A 20,246-nucleotide genomic window follows, 5' to 3' on the forward strand; every position below is an offset into this window, starting at 1 on the left:
ATGCCGATGAGCGGGAGCCCCTGCTGCATCGTGTACGTGGTCGCGGCGGCGGAGCTGGACGTCATCGTCGCAGTCCTAGTCGCCAGCACCAACAGCCTGGTCGACAAACAACCTTGGCCCTGTTCGACGCGCTCAACATTCTTCTCGGTGTCTTCTCCACGGCCCCCACCGCGGACGCTAACAGCCATGGGGGGACGGCGGCGCGGCGACGCCGGTCGAGAAGCCATCAGACGGGGAGCTCAGCAGTGCCCACTCCCGAAAGTCAGCCAGCATCGCGCGGCTCAACACAGCAGCAGCGCCACGCTGGGCGTCGCGCCGGCCCTGACGCGTTCGCCGCAGACGAGAGCACGGGGGATGCCTTCGGCGCAGGACCGCAGCCCACCCAGCACAGCAGCGGCGCGGCATATGGGTCGTCTGCAGTGCACGCAGGGGTTGAAAAGTCGACGGAAATGAAGGTGGCTACACCTGCCACCGTCGATTACGGCGGCACCCCACCCAGCGGCAGCGCTCAAATGCCGGTCTTTACCGCGACCACCGAGCAGGACATGGTGGTGTACAACACGACGCACAACTCGCGCTACCGCCTCTTGCAGCGTATTGGCATGGGCGCCTTCTCCTCTGTCTATCTGGTGCAGCACAAGACGACGGGCAAGAAGTGCGCGCTCAAATACATTCCATGCAAGGGCGACCGCGAGCGACTAGCAGCGCTGCGCGAGTGCGAGGTGATCTACTGCCTGCAAGGGCACCCGCAGGTGATCCGTATTGTGGACATGTTTATGAACTACGAGTTCCAAAGTGCATCGGCGTCGCCCACCGTCGCCGGCTCTCCTACCACATTTATGACGAACTCTGGATGTAAAGGGCAGGCGTCTGGCCAGCAGAGCTCGCGGTCGTTTCCTGGCGTCCCACCAAGCGCGCCGGCAGCAACCGCCGCCACCCTCGCACCCTCCGCGATCGCAAAGCCGGCGCCAGCGCCGCCCTCTGCCGCCCCGGCGAGCACGAACACCACGTTGGTCGCGGGGCGGATGAAGGGACTCAACGACGCCGCGATGACGAAGGTGGGGCTGGGCAGCTCCACCGAGTTCCGCGCAGCAGCGCACGGCGAGGATGGCGATGGTCATGTTGATGACAGCTGCGTGGATAGTGACAGGTGTAGTGAGAGGCGCCGGCGCGGCAGCTGTCCGCGCATGCGCCGATCCGTCGAAGGAGTAGCCTGGAGTGCCTGCATGGTCAACGCTGACCATGCCAGTGACGGGGAAAATGAAGAGAGCGCCTTCAGTGAGCACAAGCAGCAAGGCAAGCAGTCTATGCGCGCGTCCTCCGGGTGCTGTTCACGTCCGCCTCCGTACAGCGTGCAGCACACGAGTCAAAGTAGCAGCAGCGTCCATTCTCCCCTCGGCGCCGCCGGTGGAGGGGCGCAAGGGTGCGGACACGTACCTTTGCAGTCTGCTCATCACTCATCGACTACAGCGTCCACCATAGCGTCAGCGGCTCGTGCTGCCGCCACCGGTGCATTGTTCCCACCTCGTGACGAGGCGCGCGCCGACCTGCCCCACGTGGGTTGTCACGCGACCGACGCACCAGATGTGGTGGTCCATAACGAGAGCGTCACCACCGCGACAAAGATGCACCCCTGCTTTCCATCGGCGACGCGCAACGCTGCGGTGAGTCGAAGCAGCGAAGTCAGTCATGAGCCTGGCACCCTTGAGGACTACGACGGCGGCGATGGTGTTCACAGTGGAAGACGAGTGGAACAAAGGCAGAGCACGACGAGCGAAAGGACCAAGCCAGCATCGCAGTCGCGCAGGGCGTCGTCGGAGGGCCGCGGCTCAGATGGAGCAGAGGACGGCCATGCTGATATCGACGCGCGCAGAGAGGAGCGGTGGACAGGACTGCGCGGTGATGCCGACGCAGATGAAAGGCGCAGCTGCAAAGGCAGCAATGCGCGCTCTAGTGCTACCAGCTCCAGCGGTGCGGAGGAAGAGCCCATTCAGCCGATCCACCGCATCTTCGTGCCGCCACCGTACGTGCACCCACCGTCAAACAGAACGGCTGCTGCGCCTAAGAGCTACAGCATCTGCAGCAACAACATCGTGAGCAACGCAGTCACTGGCAAAGGTGCCGCCTCGGTGCTGCAGCCGCAGAACCCGACCTATGCGACAGGTGGGGGAAGCCCCACAGTGCGCCACCTGTGCTCCGCCTTTCCGACCGCCACAGCCGGCGGGTCGCTGCCAGCAACCGCACCTCCCCCACCGTTCGCGGACGCTTCCGCCTCGCTCGTGTTCTCGTCGCCGTCACCGTCGGCGGCCGCGAGCCTGCCTGACACAGCTGGTAGGATTCTCCACACGTCCACCCTTCCGCACCAGCAGCAGCACTCGCAACCCATACCGCCGTGTGTGGCCTCTTACGCCCCTGCTCGTGCTGCCGCCTCATCTGCAGACGTCAAGAACACCGCGACAGGTGAGCCTCCGGTGCAAGTCCCGATCCGGTACAAGGACTTTGTGCTGTCGCCCACAACCGTCACCGCACATGCCGCCGCATCGTGGCCACACGTTCTAGCGACGCAGGCAAACGCCCTTGCAGATGGGCAGGCGCACCGGCAGCTAGCCAACCGCGGCGAATGTCCCGCTCCGCCGCCATGCAACGCCGCCGCTAAGGCAGGCTCAGGAGCCGCGGGAGCTGGTGCCATTGGCCGGACAGTGGAACGCCAAACTGGTGAGTGTGTGAACCCCTACCTAGAGCGTGCCCGCGGCCGCGAGCCGGTGCCGCCGCCGCGCACGTCGTACGCACCAGGTGGTGGAGTGCGCTACAACAGCCTCACTGTGCCGTATGTCGTGGCTCCGACGACGTTGCAGGCCGCGGCGAAGGGGATGCCCGTTCAGTCTAGCAGCCCCTCCTCTTCACTGACGCTGAGCGCAAGCGGCACCGGCGTCAGTGCCTTCGACAAGCGGAAAGCGAGTGCCGGACAAGGATGGCGCTTTGAGGTCATGGGCGCGGACAGCAGCTCACAGGACTCATACGCATCGATGCCCGCGTCCCAGGCTGCACGCCTCACAGCTTCACGGTCTTTGCTGAGCACTGCCCCGGCGGTGGCAATGCTGGTGCGCAACACGTACGCGCCGCTTCGGTACGGAAACGTGGTGCAGTCCAATACGGCGTCACCGGCCACGTCTAGCATGGCGAGCTCCTCTCTCGCGCCGCCACCATCACCTCCACTGCAGAGGCAGCTGCCGCAAATACCTTCAGCTGCTTTCATTGCTGCTGCTGCCGCTGCACCGGCGGTGGGCAGTGGGCGTCTCAGCGTGCCTGGTGTCCTTCGGACGGCGCGTGCGGGTCAGCAGGGAGAGCGTGAGGACTGGGATGAGGGCAAGCCCCGCGTGAGCGCGTCGTCGCTCCCAAAAGACGCTGGGTTGGTCTCAACGCAAGCACCACCGCTGCTTCAGCTACCCGGTCCAGCGAACCAGGCCACTGGTACGTACTTTCTTCGGTCGGTTGGTCACGTGAACGGCGCTGACACCGCGACGCACGCGGAAATACCCCGCGCTCCGCACGGGGAGGGGCGACCGCCCGCGGCGGCCTCGGCTCCGGATGAAGCCCCATCTCCTACAAAACTTCTGTACACGAACCTTGGTGTTCTTCTCACCGGCCCCAGCATGACAACCGACCCCGCGATCGCCACAACGACGCACCTTCTCAGCACTGGTATGCGACCACCATCGCCGCGGCACCTCCGATCGAACTCTTACGCCGCCGATGATGCCGACAGGAAGCGACAGCGCGGCTACGGCAACGTCGGATTAACTGGCGCGGCACCGTCTCCAGTACGGTACACCAACGCTGGGAACCCGAGCCTGTGGAACGCCTACAACGCGGGTGCGTCCTCGGCGGGCGCGGAGTCCGCTGCTGCCATTGCTGCGCTGAGGGGCGTGTCGCCCAGGATCGGTGCGGGGACCCCTACAGTCGCCTGCGCCGGCGAGAGTGACACGAACGACGGCAAGAGCAGCAAGACGAAACATACGAACGGCAGCAGCAGTCCCCTGCAAGATGCCTGTGACACCGGCTATCTGTGCCTCGTAATGGAGCACCACCCTATGGGCGACCTCTGCCGGTACGCGCTGCGCGCCCAGCATGAACTGGAGACGCGGCGCCACCGCCAGCAGCAGACCCAGTCGCAAGCACTGGCATGCAGCAGTTTGAAGAGCATGGGCATCCCGCAGCCCATCACGTCGCCGGTAACCGCGATGACGCAAAGCAGGACATGTACGCCAGAGCGAAGCTCTGTTCAGCAACCGCCAGCCCCCGCAAAGAACACGAGCGAGCGCGACGGCGGTGGCGCCGGGGCGGAGGCAGGGGAGCCGAGCTCACCGCGTTCTCTTCACCCATTATCGCTCACGCATGGTGGGGCAGCGGGGTCAGCAGCGGCGGCCTCGGCCCTGCTGGTTGCGGCCGCAGCTGCCACCTGGACGGCGAAAGTGGCTATGAGTCGAAAGGACCTCCACCAAGCGCTCTCGGCCGGAGTCGGCGGTCGTGGTAACACCTCTGGATGCCATATCGCCAGCGGCACCGATGGTGACGAGCGCGCCAGCGACTTCGATGCCCAGCGAGCAGCCTCTGCTGCGGCCGATCCCACGAGTGACAACCCCCTCACGGAGGCGCAGCTGCTTTCCATTGCGTATCAGCTGGCCTCGGTGCTCGATCACATGCATCAGCAGAACCCGCCCATCGTTCACCGTGACTTGAAGCCCGAGAACATCCTCATCAAAGGCGAGCTCATCGACTACCTCGACCTGCCTCTCTCCGCCGTTTTGGCGAGCACCAGCAGCACGCCGCCCTTCACAACCCCGGCGGCAGTCATCGATGCCACCGCCAGCTCTTTGACGTCGCTGCCACCGATCCGAATCACGCGCGCTGTGGTGCCCATTGTTCTCATCGATTTTGGCCTTGCAATCCTACAAGACATCCACGGCCGCTCGCACGGCAGCCGTGGCGGTGGCACCCGTCCATACATCGCACCAGAGAGCTGGAGGGGCGGTACGTGCACGGCTAGTGACGTTTGGAGCCTCGGCTGTGTGCTGTACGCACTCGCCACGTGCCGTCTCGTTGCCGAGGATGTTCGCATCATGTCGCAGGAGGCGAAGCGGGACGGGTTTGCTTCGCGCATACTGAAAGACATCATCGCAAGCAAGTACTCCCTCGCCTTTGCGAGCTTTGTCGTGTCGCTGCTTGTCGTCGATCCGGCAAAACGGCCGACGGCGGCGCAGGCAGCGCGGTGCTTCTGCGTCGCAGACGGCGAAATTCGCTTTGACCTCAGTAGCCCATTCTTCAGCAACGTGCTCGATCTCTAGCGTATGTGCGCGGCGTGTGCGTCTCCGTGCAGGACGCGGGCTACATGCACGAGGTGCGCACGTCACGCAGGACTCCACCAACGAGCGTTGCAGCGCACAACAGCAAACCAAAACGGAAACAGAACCCCCTCCCCCGCCCGAAACATGCAAAGAGGCGCTTACACCCGATACTTGCAGCTGTGTCTGTGTCTGTGTCTGTGTGTATGTGTGTGTGTGCCGGGATGCGCACTCTCCCGCTTGGCTCTCCGTGGCTGACATGTTTTTTTCTTCCTGTTTCGAATCCTCATCCACCCCGTGCACACACACACACACACACAAGCCTCACCCCCGTTCGCTGATCTCCAAGCACACACATACACACACACATCACTCCCAAGGACGTTTCGGCTGCTCCTTCCCCACCCCGCGCCTCTCCGCCCCACGCCGACAGACACGCGTCACATGCATGACGCGGCAGTCACGCTTCCGTTCAGTACAAGAGGAGAGCGCGAGAGGCGTGGACAGAACGAGCGAAAAAGACGGGGGTGGCGTACTCCTTACCCTTCTCTGTCCGTGTGGAGTGCCTGAGAAGGGTGGTTTACAGCACTAGCACACTGCTACTGTCGCGCCATCACGGTCACTCGGACATGCTGCGCATCAGCCCTGCGCACTTTGCGCCGCTGCAGGCCTCCCACCGTCTCCTCTTCTTCTCGTGGTGGCGTCAGAACAGCGGGCACCGCGGCAGCGCCGCCGCGACGTGGCGCGCGAACGCAAAGAGCACGTTCATCAGCGAGGGCGCGATGGGCCTCGGTGGCGGTGATGTGGGTCAGCCCATGGCGAATGAGGCCTCCGAGGCGCTGGATGGCACAGGCACGAGCACTGCGAGTTATCGGCGGGCTGGTCTGAAGGGCACCGCTGGACGTGGCGTCGGCAATGGGCTAGCCGTCCAAGCCGGCGGCGGTGCCGCTCCAGGGTCCACCGTGCCAAAGCAGGCGATAGACGACGTCTTGATAGAGCGTGCGGCGCACTTGACCGGACCGAATCGGCGCCCCCTCTCGTACGACCTCGAGATCCACCGCGCCGCCCGCGCGCGTGAGGCGGCACAGAAGCAAGCCTCGCAGGAGCATCTGCTCCACTTCGACGAGCAGAACATGCCGCGCAACCCCCACAACCCGAACCGATGGCGTGCGAGCTGGGAGTTTACGCCGACGCCAGAGCACAAGTCGCTCGTGCTGCTTCTGTACCGCAACGTGCTGAAAGGCTTGATGAACTACAAGAGCGTCCGGCGTCGCAGCATGATCGCCTACGCCCGCATGTGCTTTCGCCGTCGCGCAATGGCAACGGAGAAACTGCTGATTGACGAGTGCATCGAAGAGTGTCGGCGCTCCATCTACGTGCTGGAAAAGCATCACAACTTCACGAAGACCGGCACGTACGAGTTCGACTCGATGACGCTACCGAAGGACACGGGTCAGGACGTGAAAACATACATGGAGGAGGTGTACGACCCGGAGCAGTCCCGCATGCAGTTCCAGAACTTCACGGATGTGCAGCCGGGCAGAGAGCATTTGCATCGGCAAGGGCTCGGGCCCACGTCGGGGTCGCACCACTGGAAGGACCAAAAGGCCTCGGAGGGCTTCAAGGTGGAGATTCGCGACGAGGACAAGGCCCTGCGGCCGCCGCCGCCGCCCGGGATGGCGAGCTGACACCTGCTCACACTCACACACACACGCACGCACACGACCCTCTCTCTTTATGGGCGGAGCAGATGAATGCGGGGGACATACTCGATAGATATCGCCCTGAGAACGACGTGCAAGTCGCGCTGGCAGCGGCCGTGCAATCACCGGCACGCCTTCCTCGCATCCACCTCTTTTCAGTGGCTCTATCGAGAAGGGAGGGGCAGCAAGGCACGTGCATTCGTTGGCGCGCCTGCAGCCTACTGATGCCATGCCTCGTCGTTTCGTTGCGGGTGTGGTGATGGCCTCACACGAATGCGCTGATCTTCAGCTCCTGCCCTTCATGCACGGCTGCCGATGTGTGCTAGCGCCTTCTCCGCGCATGCATGGTCCCGGTGCATGTGTGTGGGTGTCGATGTCGATGTCGATGTCGGGGTGCACGTCACATTCTTTTCTATCTTCTGTTGTTTCCGACGCCGATTTGTGCGCGCTCGTGTGGTGCGTTCACGTCTACTGATTGAGTGCCACTGGCACCCGATCCCCCTATCGCCCTCCCCCTTGTGTGTGTGTGTATGTGCAGTGTGTCTACTTTTCTGTGACTTACTTTGAGGTGACGGAATGGACACATTGGGAAAACAGGAACATCAATCCCCCGCCGCCGCCCCCTCGTGACGAGAAGCGCGCCCTACCCTGGGTGGGCAAGTCAGGCAGTCCCCCAGCCAGCCCCCACCCCACCCCTTTCGAATGCCAGACCACCTCTGGTGGTGACGGGGCCAAGCGCCTACGACGTAAGGGAAGTCGGAGCGGCCGGCGACGGTGAACACGTCTCTGCCATCCACATGATGAGCGAAGTGTCACCGCTCCCCGAGCGTATCTCAGCCGCACCGAAGAGATGCACGACGTGGCGACTGCTATGATGGGGGCGGCTGGGAGGCCACCTGCAGGGTGCAGGGTGGGCGGAGTGTGGGGCAGGGGCCGTGCTCCAATGGCTGGGCTGGCACATTTTCGGTAACACGCGTGTGCGTGTGTGTCCACGGCTGCATTGCACAACGCTGGTGGGGGCCTGTGGCGGTGTCAATGGTGGTGGTGGTGGTGGGTAGTAGAGGAGCGTGCAACTCACGATGAATGGCGGAGAGCGGGCACGTTCGAGCGAAATGAATCTCGCTTTGTTGTCGGTGTTCGAGAAACCCGCTCATGCGCGGACTCTCAACGTCTCTGGGGCGCATCGCACAGAGATGCCGGGAGTCGCCGTCAGCCTCTTCTCCGCACCCCGTCGAACACACACATACACACAGATCCATGTGTTCACCTCCTCTTCACTACGACTTCTACTGCCGCCATTGCACACGTTGTCCATTATCTGCGCCTGCTCGTTTCGTGTGTTTCGTCTCTCTCCCTCTGTTTGCTGTGTATGCGGGTGCGCGTCTGTAACGGAGTCGCTTAGTCGAGACCATTCATCGCCATTTCTTATGGACACCACCACCACCACCCCTCCGCTACTCCATCCTTACCCCCTCCTCCTCCCCCCCCCACACACAACCACACCCCGCGCCAAAGGCACCCGTGGCAGCGCTCAGTGCACAGTGGTCGTCCTCGTCCGTGTGTTCTTTGCGTGTCATTGTTTTCCTTCATTGTTTCGCTTCGTGACCTGTTTGCGTCTGTGCGCGTCTCCCACCGTCCACCCTCGCTCTTCGCGCGCGAGCGCCTCCTCTGTCGGTTCGCGGGCCACCTCTCCGGCTGCGTTTCTTGTTGCACGTCGATTTTTCTTGTCCCTTGCTCTTCGTTGCTCCCGTCAACCATGCGCAACTGGCCACACGAGCATGCCAGATTGGAGGAAGCGGCAGCGGTGGTGCTCTTGTCGAGCGAGTCGGACGAGTCCGTGCCGAGGCTGTCGAAGTGCCCCAGCGACTTGCACAGCAACGAGAACCGCAACGAGGTCATAGCCGCCGCGGTGAAGGATGACGACCACGGCAGTGGCGACAGCACGAGCCGCGTAGTCAACTACGGCGGCCCGCACGGCAACGGCAGCCTGTTCAGCATGGGCAAGGAGGAGTACGCGATGCTGGAGAAGAAGGAGGCCAAGTACTTGCGCATCGCGCAGAACGTTCTGAATGGATGTGGTATCACCATTGGCGGCGATAAGCCATACGACATGGTCGTGCACAACCCGATGCTGTTCCGCCGCGTTATCCGAAAGGGCAGTCTTGGCCTCGGTGAGGCCTACATGGAGGGTTGGTGGGACACCCGCGACTTCTATGCCCTGGACGAGTTCTTCAAGCGCATCCTGCAGAGTGGGATCGAGTACTACTTTCCGAATAACGCCAAAGACATGATCAACATCATCCTCGCCAAGATGCTCAACCCGCAAACCAAGTCGAAGAGTCGCAGGGTGGGCATGCAGCACTACGACATCGGCAACGAGTTCTTTCGAAACATGCTGGGGCCGCGCATGCAGTACAGCTGCGCGTACTGGGAGAAGCACGTCGGCTTCGCGGAGGACCACATGACTAAGCCGGTAGAGACGCTGGACGAGGCGCAGGAGCTAAAGCTGCACATGATCGGCGAGAAGCTGCGCCTGCGTCCAGGGATGGAGGTGCTTGACTGCGGCTGTGGGTGGGGCGCCCTGGCGGTGTTCCTGAGCGAGAAGTACAACGTGAAGGTGACGGGCATCACAATCTCGGAGGAGCAGAGCGAGGGTGCCGCGCGTTTTGTGAAGGACGACCCGAACGTGACCATTCTCAGGCGCGACTACCGCGACGCCACCTTCGACCACAAGTTTGACCGCATTGTGAGCGTCGGCATGTTCGAGCACGTTGGCCCCAAGAACTACAACACCTTTTTCAAGCACATGCGCCGCCTACTGCGCGACGACGACCCCGAGGCGCTCCTGTTGCTGCACACCATCGGCAGTAAGACGACCATGAGCAGCGCCGATCAATGGTACCTCAAGTACATTTTTCCGGGCGGCTGCCTGCCGAGCATCTCAAGCATTGGCAAGAGCATCGAGACGTATTTTGTGATGGAGGACCTGCATAACTTTGGCTTCTTCTACGGCATGACGCTGCTTGCCTGGCGCTCGAACTTTCTCGCCCACTGGAACAACTCGGTCGAGAGCAAGAAGCCCGGTGCGGATGTGTTCTTCCGCATGTTCTACTACTACCTGAGCAGCAGCGCTGGCGCCTTCGAGGCACGTGACCTACAGCTGTGGCAACTGGTCCTGAGCCCGAAGGGGACACCTGGGTACGCCAGCGTGTACCGGCCGTAAGCGTGGTGCAAAAAGTGCGCATTGATGAGGGAGCTGAGCGCTAGCGTCGGAAAGCCGCCCCGGATGAGGTCGTGGGGCGGCCCCTCCTTGCGAAGATGCGTCCTCTTCTCCCCCGGCGTGTTCACCTTACCTCATCCGTTGTGAGCGCGTCAAGCGCGGGGCTTTGCATCGGCGTGGCTGTGCCCCCACCCCCGGTGCGCACATCCGTACACGCAGGGAGGGAGTGGGTTCAGCCACAGCTTCAGTTTTTGTGCGTGTGTCTGTGTCCTCCTCCTCCTCGGTGTTCGTCCTGTTCGTCTTGTGTTTGTGTTTTCCGTGGTGGTGGTGATGGTTGCTCGTGTGCCCTATTCCTTCCTTGAAAGGCCTCCGCCGGTGCATCTCTCCCCCCTCTCTCTCCCTCGTCGCTGCATGGGAGGGAGGAGGAGGAGGGAGATATGGGCCGTATGCACTCCTTGTTATTATTATTTTTTCATGCGTGTGTATGTGTGTCCACGGCCGCATTGCACGATGCTGGAGGGGGGAGCCTGTGGCGGTGGGCGGTGGGAGGTGGAGGCGCGCATGTTGTTGACGGCCGATGAAATCGGGGTCAGGCTGAATCCAAAGTAGACACGAGGAAGCCAAGCGACGTCCTCCCCTCTGATCTCTCTTTTTTCCGTTTCGTGGCCCGTCTTGTGTGGGTACGTGTTTGTGTGCAGTTCTGGAGAGCGCTGACATGCCGGCGTCGGCCTCTCCTTTTCTCGCCACCCCTCCTCCCAAACCTCTCCTCTCCGCCTCTTCCGCTTCGGTGGCGGTGTGCCAGTCTTTTTCTGCCGGCAAGCGCGCAAGGCATTTTGTTTACTGCGCACCCCCCCCCTTCCCGCCTCGCCTGTCGTGCGTCTTGGGCAAACGATCACGGCATCCTTCTCCCCAAGTTTCTCTCGCGTACGCGGGTAGGCGAATAGTGCCGCGTTGTTCTTTGGTTATTCATTATGGCTATTTTTCCTTTCGTTTGTGTCGTCGTGGCTCATGGGCGTCCTCTGCGGGGTGTTTGGTGTGGTTGATGGCGATCGCCATCCCCTCTCACCTTCTGGGCTCTCCCTGGCGCATCGGCCACCCCCCCCCCTCCTTCCTCACTTCCTCCCTTACTTGGTATCATTGGCTATCCCGTCTCGCCTATCATTTTCTCTCTGAGCTTCTCTGCGTGTCGGTGCGCGTTCGTGCTTGCCCGCGTCTTCCCTCTTCGCCTTGGGTGGTCCCCCACCTCACACCTCCAGCGCTTACCTGATGTGTGGCTCTCGCCGCCTTTCCTTTTTCCCTTTTCTCTCTCTCTTGTATGGGGGTCGTCGGCTTGCCGCTTGTCCTTCCCATCGTCAGGCACCCACCCCCCACCCCTCGTCGTCATCTGTTGTACCCCTTCTCAGCCATTATCGCTCACGTGCTCATCGCCTACGCACCCCTCAGGGAAAGGCGGAGTGTGTGCGCCATACTACCCAGTGCAGGATGCCAAGACGATCGATGCTTTTACATTGGATGCGGTGGCCAGCGCGTTGCCGGCGAGAATGTCCATGTGCATTCCATGGTGCAGATGAGGCAGCAGGTCTCGTGGCGCCTCCGTTCCCCCCCCCCGCCCTCCCATCGCCCTCATGGTCCGTCCCCCTTTTCTGTTCCCTCCCTCTCTCCGTACTCGATCACCCATGCGTGCCCGCCAACACGTCGCGCTACACAACAAACCTGAAATCCTCAAACTCGGTCGCTCGTATCATAGTCCCACGTAAGCCCACGAGACAGACAGAGAGCCCCATTCTCCACCCCTCCCTGCCCTCACACGCACGCACACACGCCACCCTCCCCCTCGCTCTCCTTACGTCCTCTTCTACGAACAGACACGAAAAGAGCGCGAATGATGCGTGAAGCCGGCCGCCAGCGTCGTCGCAACGCCGACAGCGACGAGAGCAGCAGCGAGGATGAGCAGCAGCACACGACCACGACGGTGCAGGAGACGGCGGCGGCGCCTCCGGCCCGCGTGCGCGCGAAGGCGCCTGCCGCGGCTGTGGTGAGCGCGCCGAGCATGACGCTGCACGCTGACCCCACGGCAACCCAGGTGACGGCGCCGTCCGCCGTCTCGGCGGAGACGGCGGACTCGGAGGGCACCTCGAACGAGGATGCCCCGTCCTCGCCCGCGGCCGCGGCGCCGTCCAACGAGCTCTCTGAAGAAATGGAGGCAATCGACTACGACGCGCTGACGTATGCGGCGCTGCTCGACATAATGAAGCGCGCAAGCCGCCCGGCGATTGAGGAGATGATGGCGCAGAGAGAGCAGCAGGTGGAGTCGACGATGCAGCAGCAGCAGAACCAGCGTGTGGAGCGCTTCCTCGACGTGGCGACGACGAGCTCGACCGCCGCAGCGGAGGCGAATGGCAGTAGCGCCGAGGAGGAGGCAGTGGAGGGCTACCGCTACAACACGATGCTGACGCGCCTCTTCGAGGCTCTGAACCGAAACAATGAAGGCAGCGCCATGACGGAGCGCAATCAGCTGCCGGTGCCCATCCTGGAGCGCATGGGTAAGAAGAAGACGGTTATCGCCAACTTTGGTCGCATCTGTGACGCCTTTCACCGCCCCATGGAGGACGTAAAGGACTTCATTGAAAAGGAGCTGTCCATCCGTGGCAACCTCGATAGCAACAACGCGCTCATCCTCAAGTTTGAGATCCGAAAGCAGACGGACTTCGATCGTGTGCTAATCAAGTACCTCGATGAGTACGTGAAGTGCAACTCGTGCCACCGCATTGACACCACGCTCACCAAGGATGGCCGTCGTCTGGAGCTGCGCTGCAACGTGTGCACTGCGACGCGCACGGTCACGGCCGCCGGTACGGCCACGTTCAGCGCCCAGATCGAAAAGCGCTCTCGCCAGCGTGCCGCCATGATCCTGTGATCGATCTGTAGTCGTGCCTTTTCAGAGAGGCGGGAGGAGGAGACGCGACTGGGCTTGTGACTACGGCAGCTCTCGTCTCACCTTTGCTCGCCGCATCGCTTTTCCGTGCATGCCGTCTGTTTCTGTGGTGAGGGGCAAGATAGCAGACAGGGGTCCACCGCTGTTGCCTTCGGCATTGGAGAGGGGGCAGGGGCAGAGGCGGGGAGTCGGGTGCGATGTGCTCGCCCCGATGCGAGCCCCACCCTCCTCGCGCCGTGGTTCTAGCTTGTCCTGCCACGCATGATTTTTCTTTTATATTTCTCGGCAAGCGCGTGTCAAGCACGAAGCACGCCCATCACCGCCTCCGTTGTACAACGATGCATGCACCCACGCACGAACAGATCTCGCTGCATCTCTCCCATGCTACAACGGCAGCCGTCGCATGTTGCCGATTGCTGGTGCTGAGTTGCGACGCCTCTTTTCGTTGGCCCCGTCGCCCTTCTTGTTCCTACTCTATTCTGTGGTGCTCTAACTAAGCTGCGCGTACGTTTGTGTGTAGGTGTTCGTGTGGAGGGGCGCATGGTGGCACGGATGCCAAGGGCAGCGATGATGATGATGACGATGATGGCTTCCTTTTTTTCCGATTTCGGTGCTGATCCGATTCCTTTCGCTCTTGTATGTGCGTATGCGTTGTGGCGCGCAACGTTGGATATCCGCCTATGCGAGCGCCTCGATACGCGTGTGGGCGTGTCTGCTCCTCGTTCGGTGGATGACTGTGCGCTCGCAGCATGCGCACCAAGCAGAGGCAAAGCAGGCTGGCGCCCAGTCGCACACGAGAGAGAAGCGAGGAAAGGAAAGGCAGTGACCAGCAACGATGTCCGCAGCACTGACGGTGGGCGTGGCGGCGCACGCGAACGACAGAACGTGCGTGACAGAAACACATACCCGGTGTATTCTTAAGAGCAGCGACGTCAATGGGGTATAGGGGGAAAAAACGAGGAAAAGGGCAAGATGTTTGGTAAAGAAGGCGTCGATAAAACGGACGCGCACGTGTGCATGCGTGTGCGCGTGTGTGGGCGTGTATTTAACTCGGCATTCATTAACATGGAAGGCGAACAACAACAGCAAACAAAGCAAAGAGTATCCGCCGTGCGGGCAGACGCAGAGAAGCGACGAAACGAAAAAGAAGCCACGAGACGCACATCACGGAGGGTCGGCTCGGCTCGCCTGCTGTGCGCATCAAGTATGCGCAGATGCGTGCGTTGCGTGCTTCTTCCGTTTTCTTCTTCGTAGTCTGTCTCGTCTCAGCGAGACCGGCACGCGACGAGAGGGCACCGCCATCATAGGCGGATGTATTCTGTTTGGTACTTCGCTTTCTGATGAGCTGCTGGCAGTCATGGGCGGTTGCACGTGCTTGAGAGGCCCCGAAGGGGGGAAGGAAGGGGAGTGGGTCTGGGGCACTGGACTACCTCGTCGTTACTCAGCCACTAGTGGGCAAACGCGAATGCCATGTGCACCCGAAACACGCGAAAGCCAATCCTCTCGTGCTCCCTCGCACAACCCTCCTTCCTGGCTGGCACTCTCTTGCACTTTGCCATTCAGCGCGTGCGCGTGCCTCTCCTCGTCCTACCCCTCCCGCCACACTCACGTCTCCATACACACGCATACACACAATATAAAAAAAACGGCAGCATGCACGGGTTCCGAGCTTGCTAAGCTGTGCTCCCTTCGCTGGTATAAAGGTTCTTAGTGTCTCTTGTCCCTTCACCCACCCACCCCCGACACCACCCCTTTTCTCCTCTAGATGCTCCGCAAGTCGACGGTGCGGTGGGTGTGGCTCGGCGGCTCCGGCTCCTCTCCGGCGCTAGGGCTCGACCTTCGCTCTCCGGCAGGACAGTTCGTCAACGTCGTTCCAGAGGGCATGCAACCGCGGCGTATGGCAGGCCACTTCAACCCCACGCCGCAGGCGAACAGCCTCGCCGCGACCCACTACGCGCACGCACCGGAGTTGCGGCACATGGCCGATGGGGCCGCCATGTCGCTCCGCGGCCAGCGCATACCTTTACTGAAGCCGACACTTTCCAAGTGGTCTCGGCAGCTCCGCTCCGACATCTACGATGAACTGCTGAAGCTGCCACTGCGCTACGCACTGCACGACTTCCGCACGCTGCAAGCACACATCCACGCTATCCCGGGCACCGCCACGAATGCAAGCGGCACTGCTACTGTCGGAGAGCGACTGCCACCTGGCGTGTACCACGCCTCTAGCAACCTCTCCCCCGCGTCGCCGGATGCGCCGGCGTACTACGCAGTGGCAGGCCGCGACTCGGCGGTCGGGTACGCGCCACCGCTCGGCCCTGCGGACCCGGTCGACGTGATCCCCTTCTTCGTGCACCGCAGCAGCAATGGCCATCTCCCCGGCAAGGTCTACTCCATGAACGCCAAGACGCTCATGCCAGCCTTTTATATGCGAATCCAGAACATCGAGGGCGACATGTTCCGCTTCGAGGAGGAGCTGATGAAGATCTTTCCGACCAAGAAGATCTTTGTGCGCAGCCACTCCGTGTACGTGTACAATGTGAACTTGGATGGGCGTGCTGTCTTGCACCACTGGCTGCTGGGGCTAGGGTTTTGAGGTCGCAGAAACCCAACGGTGGTGTGCGGTCTGCGCATGCCACAGAGAGGCTTATCTGTGTCCGTGTGTGTGGGTGGGTGTGGGTGTGTGTGTGCGCGCGTTGGTCGGACATGCAGAGGAATGCTCGTGTCATTCCTATACGGCCTCTGTGCCATCTCTCTCTCGCGCGCGCGCCCGCGCGCTCCCTCTTCTTCCTCACGCTTAAGGTTCACAGTTCTCCTCGGAGCTCATCAACGGAGGCCCGAGCACGCGACCATTCATCGGTTTGATGCGTTCAGGAGCACATTACCCAGGACTGCGTCAGCACAGTCTCTCCCTCTCTCTCGTTGCGTGTTGTAATAGGATATCTGTGTCCGAGTAACGTCGGCAAGAGTCCCTTCCACGAATCGTCGGTGACCGCCGCACGGGGCACTACGCAGGCAGACCGTGCATCAGCGAGGGAGAGGGCCAGATACCGTGTGCGGCGTGAGTGGATGTATCACGGGCGCACTCAAAACACAGCGAAGCATCTGAGAGCTGTTTGGGGGTAAGGGCGAAAGTGGGCGAGTGCTGAAGAGTTTTCTCACAACAACGCGATTCCACTGCCTCTTCTCGCCTCTTGCCCATCAAGGTCAAAGGTGTCGCCACACATGCATGTGCGCTTGCGTACTTCTCTCACTCTCTTTCCTGCCCCACCTCCTCTCCCTCTTCTTTATATATCTTGCACCTTCGACGTCACCGTCATCATTCACGTCGCACCTCTCTCCAACACACACACACACGAATGAACAAATCCGGCACCACCCATCATCGCCAGCTGCATCGACTCGCGCTTTGCTTCTCTGCGCTCCTGACAAGGCCTATTTTTGGAGAAGTCGCCAACACGCATATCCCCTGACACGCGTGCAGGCCAACGTGCCCAGTGTGGTCGTAGCACCTTCTCTGTGCCTCTACACAGTGATTGGCTCGCCGCGGGTACGCTGTGCGCGTGCCTCTCGGGATTTGCACGGCAGAGCCTTCCTTGCCCATTCCGCCTCTCTCCTTGGCGCCTTTGGCCAGTCTCTTTTATTTTTTTCCTTCTCTGAAGCACTCCCGCATCTGTCCTGCTCACAACTGTATCTCCCCCGCGGTCTCATGGCGTCCACCGTCTCCACCTGTACGCGCGCGCCGCCGCGTAGCAATGCCGCCCTCCTATTGCTGCGCTTGACTGCTGCATGGTGCATGACGACGCCGAGCGCGACGATGGTCGTCGCACAGGGCTCAGCTTCCGCTGTGACTAGCATCTGCAGTTATACTGTCTGGACAACCACGCTGCCACCATCGGGGGACGCACACATCGTCTACCCGCCCGGCGCCGTGGCGTACCAGCAGCAGAACCACCCAATCCCGCCGGCGAACTTCTTTCTCTACCACTGGTACGTTGGCATCATCCTCATCCTGTGCGCCGTCTGTGGCTTCTACATCTTACTGGCGCTGTGGGTCATTCACCGCTTTGACTTTTACGCGCAGCATCAGGCGAAGAAGGTGGTGGGGGCGTCGTACGCCACGAAGGGCCACTTCAACCTCGACGGCGAGGATGCCCATGGTGCGCCGCTCCCGACGACAGCGCTTGCCGGGGCGCGCGCGGCAAGGTCGCGTCGTCCCTCGCTTAGCTTTGCGCACGCCTCCTCGTACAGCGATGACAGCTACGACGGCGAGAGTCTATCGTCGCCGTTGGAGGTGGACGACGGCGTCATCGAGATGAACCCTCTGCAGCGCTAAGAAGAGCAGCAGCAACGAGCCCGACGGCGAAAACGGAAGACAAAGTACGAAGAGAATGACTGCGAGGAGAGTGCAGCATGGGCGTGCACTTGGCGTGGCGCGCACGTGTTGGAGGGAGAGGGGGGGAGTGGGGATGGTACTGTCATGCGAACGTGGGACGCCCTCCGCCCGCCGTTGACAGAACGAGGAGGAGGTGGGCGAACCACGCGGGGGGTGGGTGGGAGTCGTGCCAGCCCCGTTGTGGCGCGTGCCTGCGTAGACCCTCCTCCTCTCACTGTCTCCCTCTTTTGCTCTTTCTCGAATCATGCTCGCGGCGACCGGCCGAGCAACCACTGCTACGGCCGCCGGCGCCATCTGCCTCGGAGCCTTTTTCACATCTGTCACGTGCGTGCGTTGTGCGTGTGCGCGCCCGCGTCCAGCGGTCGCTCTCCCTCTCCACAGCCTTCTCGTTCATTTTTTTGGTGCTGTCCCGTGTATGTATGCGGACGCTCAAGCCTCCTCTCTGGGGTTCTCTTTGTTTTCTTCTACTTTGTGTGTGTGTGTGGGGGTCCCTGTCATACCTTGTCTCCCGCTGGTACGTAACCGCCACCCATGTGCCTACATCTCTTGTTCTGCGCCCATCATCATCATCATCCCACTCCCTCTTTCCCCTCGTCTCCCTCTCCCCCCCCCCACACACACAGTCACCCGTTTGCTTCTCGAACATCTATGTGTACAGCTCTCTGTCTATATCGATCGGGATTCAGAGAAGACGTTGCTGTTTCTACTTCGGGTAGTGGGTTGCCTCGCCTGTCGCCATGCTCGTGGTCTCCGTCCGTCCGTTGTGGGTGTGGGCCGGGTGTGTCGGCGTGTGCGTCTGCGCATGTGTGTGTGTGTGTGTGCGGGCTTCTCTTGCTGTGCTGATGGCAGCAGCGTGCGCGCGTGCGGGGGCGGAAGGGGAGGGGGCGAATGGTAGTCGTCTGCGTATCTCTGTCTGCTGGGCTGTGCATGCAAGCAGGTGCTACGTGTGCAGGACGTGCACCCCCCCCCCCCTTCGCTAGAGTTTGTGTGCCTTGGTACAGCTGCTCTGCTGCCTTCCCACATCTTTTTTTGTTATTTCTTCGATACTTTTCAGCCTGTGGGGCGTGGCGGAGAGGGAGGGGGCTCCGCTGGCGATAGAACGTGTCCCCCCCCCCACCCTCCCTATCCTCCTCCCACCACACACGGACACGTCAGTCGGTCGTCGGCAGGTGTGTCGTGAAGGCGCTGATGGCCCGATGAGTGCCGTCGCCCCGCCTGTCCTCTCTTCTCACCCTATTTGAACGCCTCTTCGACTTATTTTACGCCTACACGCTTGCGTCGTGCGCCAGCAAAAGGAAAACAGCAAGGCGGCGGTGATCACATCGGGTCGCGACGAACGAAGCAGCGACAGATGGTGAACGAACCGTGCCCCTTGTACTCCGCACGTGCGCGGGTGCTGCGTGGGCATCTACATGGATATGAATGCCCAAATGCGCAACGCCCACAACAGCAGCGGCGGCGACGCGTAAACAAAAGAGTGGAGCGACAGACGGCTAAACAACGGCGTGCGTTCTGGGAGAAGCTGCCCCTCTCTTACAAGCACAGAGCGTGTGTCACCGACGCATGCGTACCTCAGCGTGAGTTTAAGTCGATGGGGTTGGGTGGATGTGCACGCCACTTCGTCGGGCATGCGCCACTTACGCATGGACAGGGTCGACGGCCTCCACGCACCGGCAATGAAAAAACACTGCCCTCCTTTATTTCTCCAGCTCTGTTCCTTATTCCCACTCCCACCCTGCCTCCATGCACGCCACTCCTCTACATCCCTCCCAACCCCTCTCACGCGGCGCATCTGCGATGCATACGCACTGAAGCAAAGCACAGCCCCCCTCCCCACACCACCACCACCGCCGCCGCCGCCGCGATCGCCATCCTTTTATGTGCTCTGTGTGTGTGTGTGTGTGTGTGGAGCCCATTCCCTCTTGGCTGCATTTCACGTCAAACTCTCGTCCGCTCGCGTGTCGGCAAACTTTCTTTTTCCCCACTTTGTTTGTGTCTTTTCGGGTCCCCTCCCCCCCCCTCCTCACGCCGCCTCGTCCACCACCTCTGCGAGTGTGGGCGTCTGCGCATCATCACCATCATCCTCATCTTCATCCTCGCCTCTTGTTCTTCGTAAAACTCCATCGCGTATTCGCGCCCGCCCCCCCCCACCGTGTTCGTTGGACACCGCCTTTGACGGTCGTCACGGCATTCGGCCCGTTTTTCCTGCTCTGTTCTTGCTTCATCTTCGTCTGGTGCTCTCCCGTCGCCATCTCGGGACGCTACCGCCGTAGTTGTCCCTCGGCGTGGCCGCACGCGGAGACACGCAGTCGTTTCCTTGTTTCTTCCGCTATCTTTTTTTGTTTTTTTGGGTGAGACCTCCCTCCGTTTCTCCACACCCATCACCCCCATCGGCGCCCCACTCGACTCCCCTGATCAGCAACGAGAGCGAGCGAGGTTTGGGGGAGAGGGGTAATACTCTACCCTACACGGACCCTAACACGACTGCCCGATTGCAGTGACCTATACGATGCTTGTACCTCACCTGTCCTCACGCTCGACGTTGTCGTCCACGCGACGCAACGCAAGGATGAGCTCAGTGATTAAACCCCTCGTTCTCTCAAAACTCGCGCTGTGGTGCGCGTTGTGGTGCCTAACACCGAGTGCCGCC

The 20,246-nt window shown here is 61.5% G+C and overlaps 6 protein-coding genes across 6 annotated transcripts; all 6 read left to right on the forward strand.

Annotated features, from left to right (window-relative positions):
* Positions 1-545: 545 nt before the first annotated feature.
* LMXM_08_0530 (putative protein kinase) lies at positions 546-5,345 on the forward strand (the record flags this gene model as incomplete). The annotated part of the gene is made up of 1 exon (XM_003872566.1): positions 546-5,345. The coding sequence occupies one exon, from the start codon at positions 546-548 to the stop codon at positions 5,343-5,345; it is 4,800 nt and encodes a 1,599-aa protein (XP_003872615.1).
* Positions 5,346-5,971: 626 nt separating this feature from the next.
* LMXM_08_0540 (conserved hypothetical protein) lies at positions 5,972-7,030 on the forward strand (the record flags this gene model as incomplete). The annotated part of the gene is made up of 1 exon (XM_003872567.1): positions 5,972-7,030. One exon carries the CDS (start codon positions 5,972-5,974, stop codon positions 7,028-7,030), a length of 1,059 nt encoding a protein of 352 aa, XP_003872616.1.
* Positions 7,031-8,801: 1,771 nt separating this feature from the next.
* On the forward strand, positions 8,802-10,268 carry LMXM_08_0545 (cyclopropane-fatty-acyl-phospholipid synthase; the record flags this gene model as incomplete). The annotated part of the gene is made up of 1 exon (XM_003872568.1): positions 8,802-10,268. The coding sequence occupies one exon, from the start codon at positions 8,802-8,804 to the stop codon at positions 10,266-10,268; it is 1,467 nt and encodes a 488-aa protein (XP_003872617.1).
* A 1,879-nt stretch (positions 10,269-12,147) lies between these two features.
* Positions 12,148-13,182, forward strand: LMXM_08_0550 (translation initiation factor-like protein; the record flags this gene model as incomplete). Its single annotated transcript, XM_003872569.1, has 1 exon — positions 12,148-13,182. One exon carries the CDS (start codon positions 12,148-12,150, stop codon positions 13,180-13,182), a length of 1,035 nt encoding a protein of 344 aa, XP_003872618.1.
* Positions 13,183-15,082: 1,900 nt separating this feature from the next.
* On the forward strand, positions 15,083-15,796 carry LMXM_08_0560 (conserved hypothetical protein; the record flags this gene model as incomplete). The annotated part of the gene is made up of 1 exon (XM_003872570.1): positions 15,083-15,796. One exon carries the CDS (start codon positions 15,083-15,085, stop codon positions 15,794-15,796), a length of 714 nt encoding a protein of 237 aa, XP_003872619.1.
* Positions 15,797-16,996: 1,200 nt separating this feature from the next.
* LMXM_08_0570 (conserved hypothetical protein) lies at positions 16,997-17,536 on the forward strand (the record flags this gene model as incomplete). The annotated part of the gene is made up of 1 exon (XM_003872571.1): positions 16,997-17,536. The coding sequence occupies one exon, from the start codon at positions 16,997-16,999 to the stop codon at positions 17,534-17,536; it is 540 nt and encodes a 179-aa protein (XP_003872620.1).
* Between the last annotated feature and the right edge of the window lie 2,710 nt (positions 17,537-20,246).

Source organism: Leishmania mexicana, chromosome 8 (assembly GCF_000234665.1).
Source record: "Leishmania mexicana MHOM/GT/2001/U1103 complete genome, chromosome 8".
Lineage (NCBI taxonomy): Eukaryota > Euglenozoa > Kinetoplastea > Trypanosomatida > Trypanosomatidae > Leishmania > Leishmania mexicana.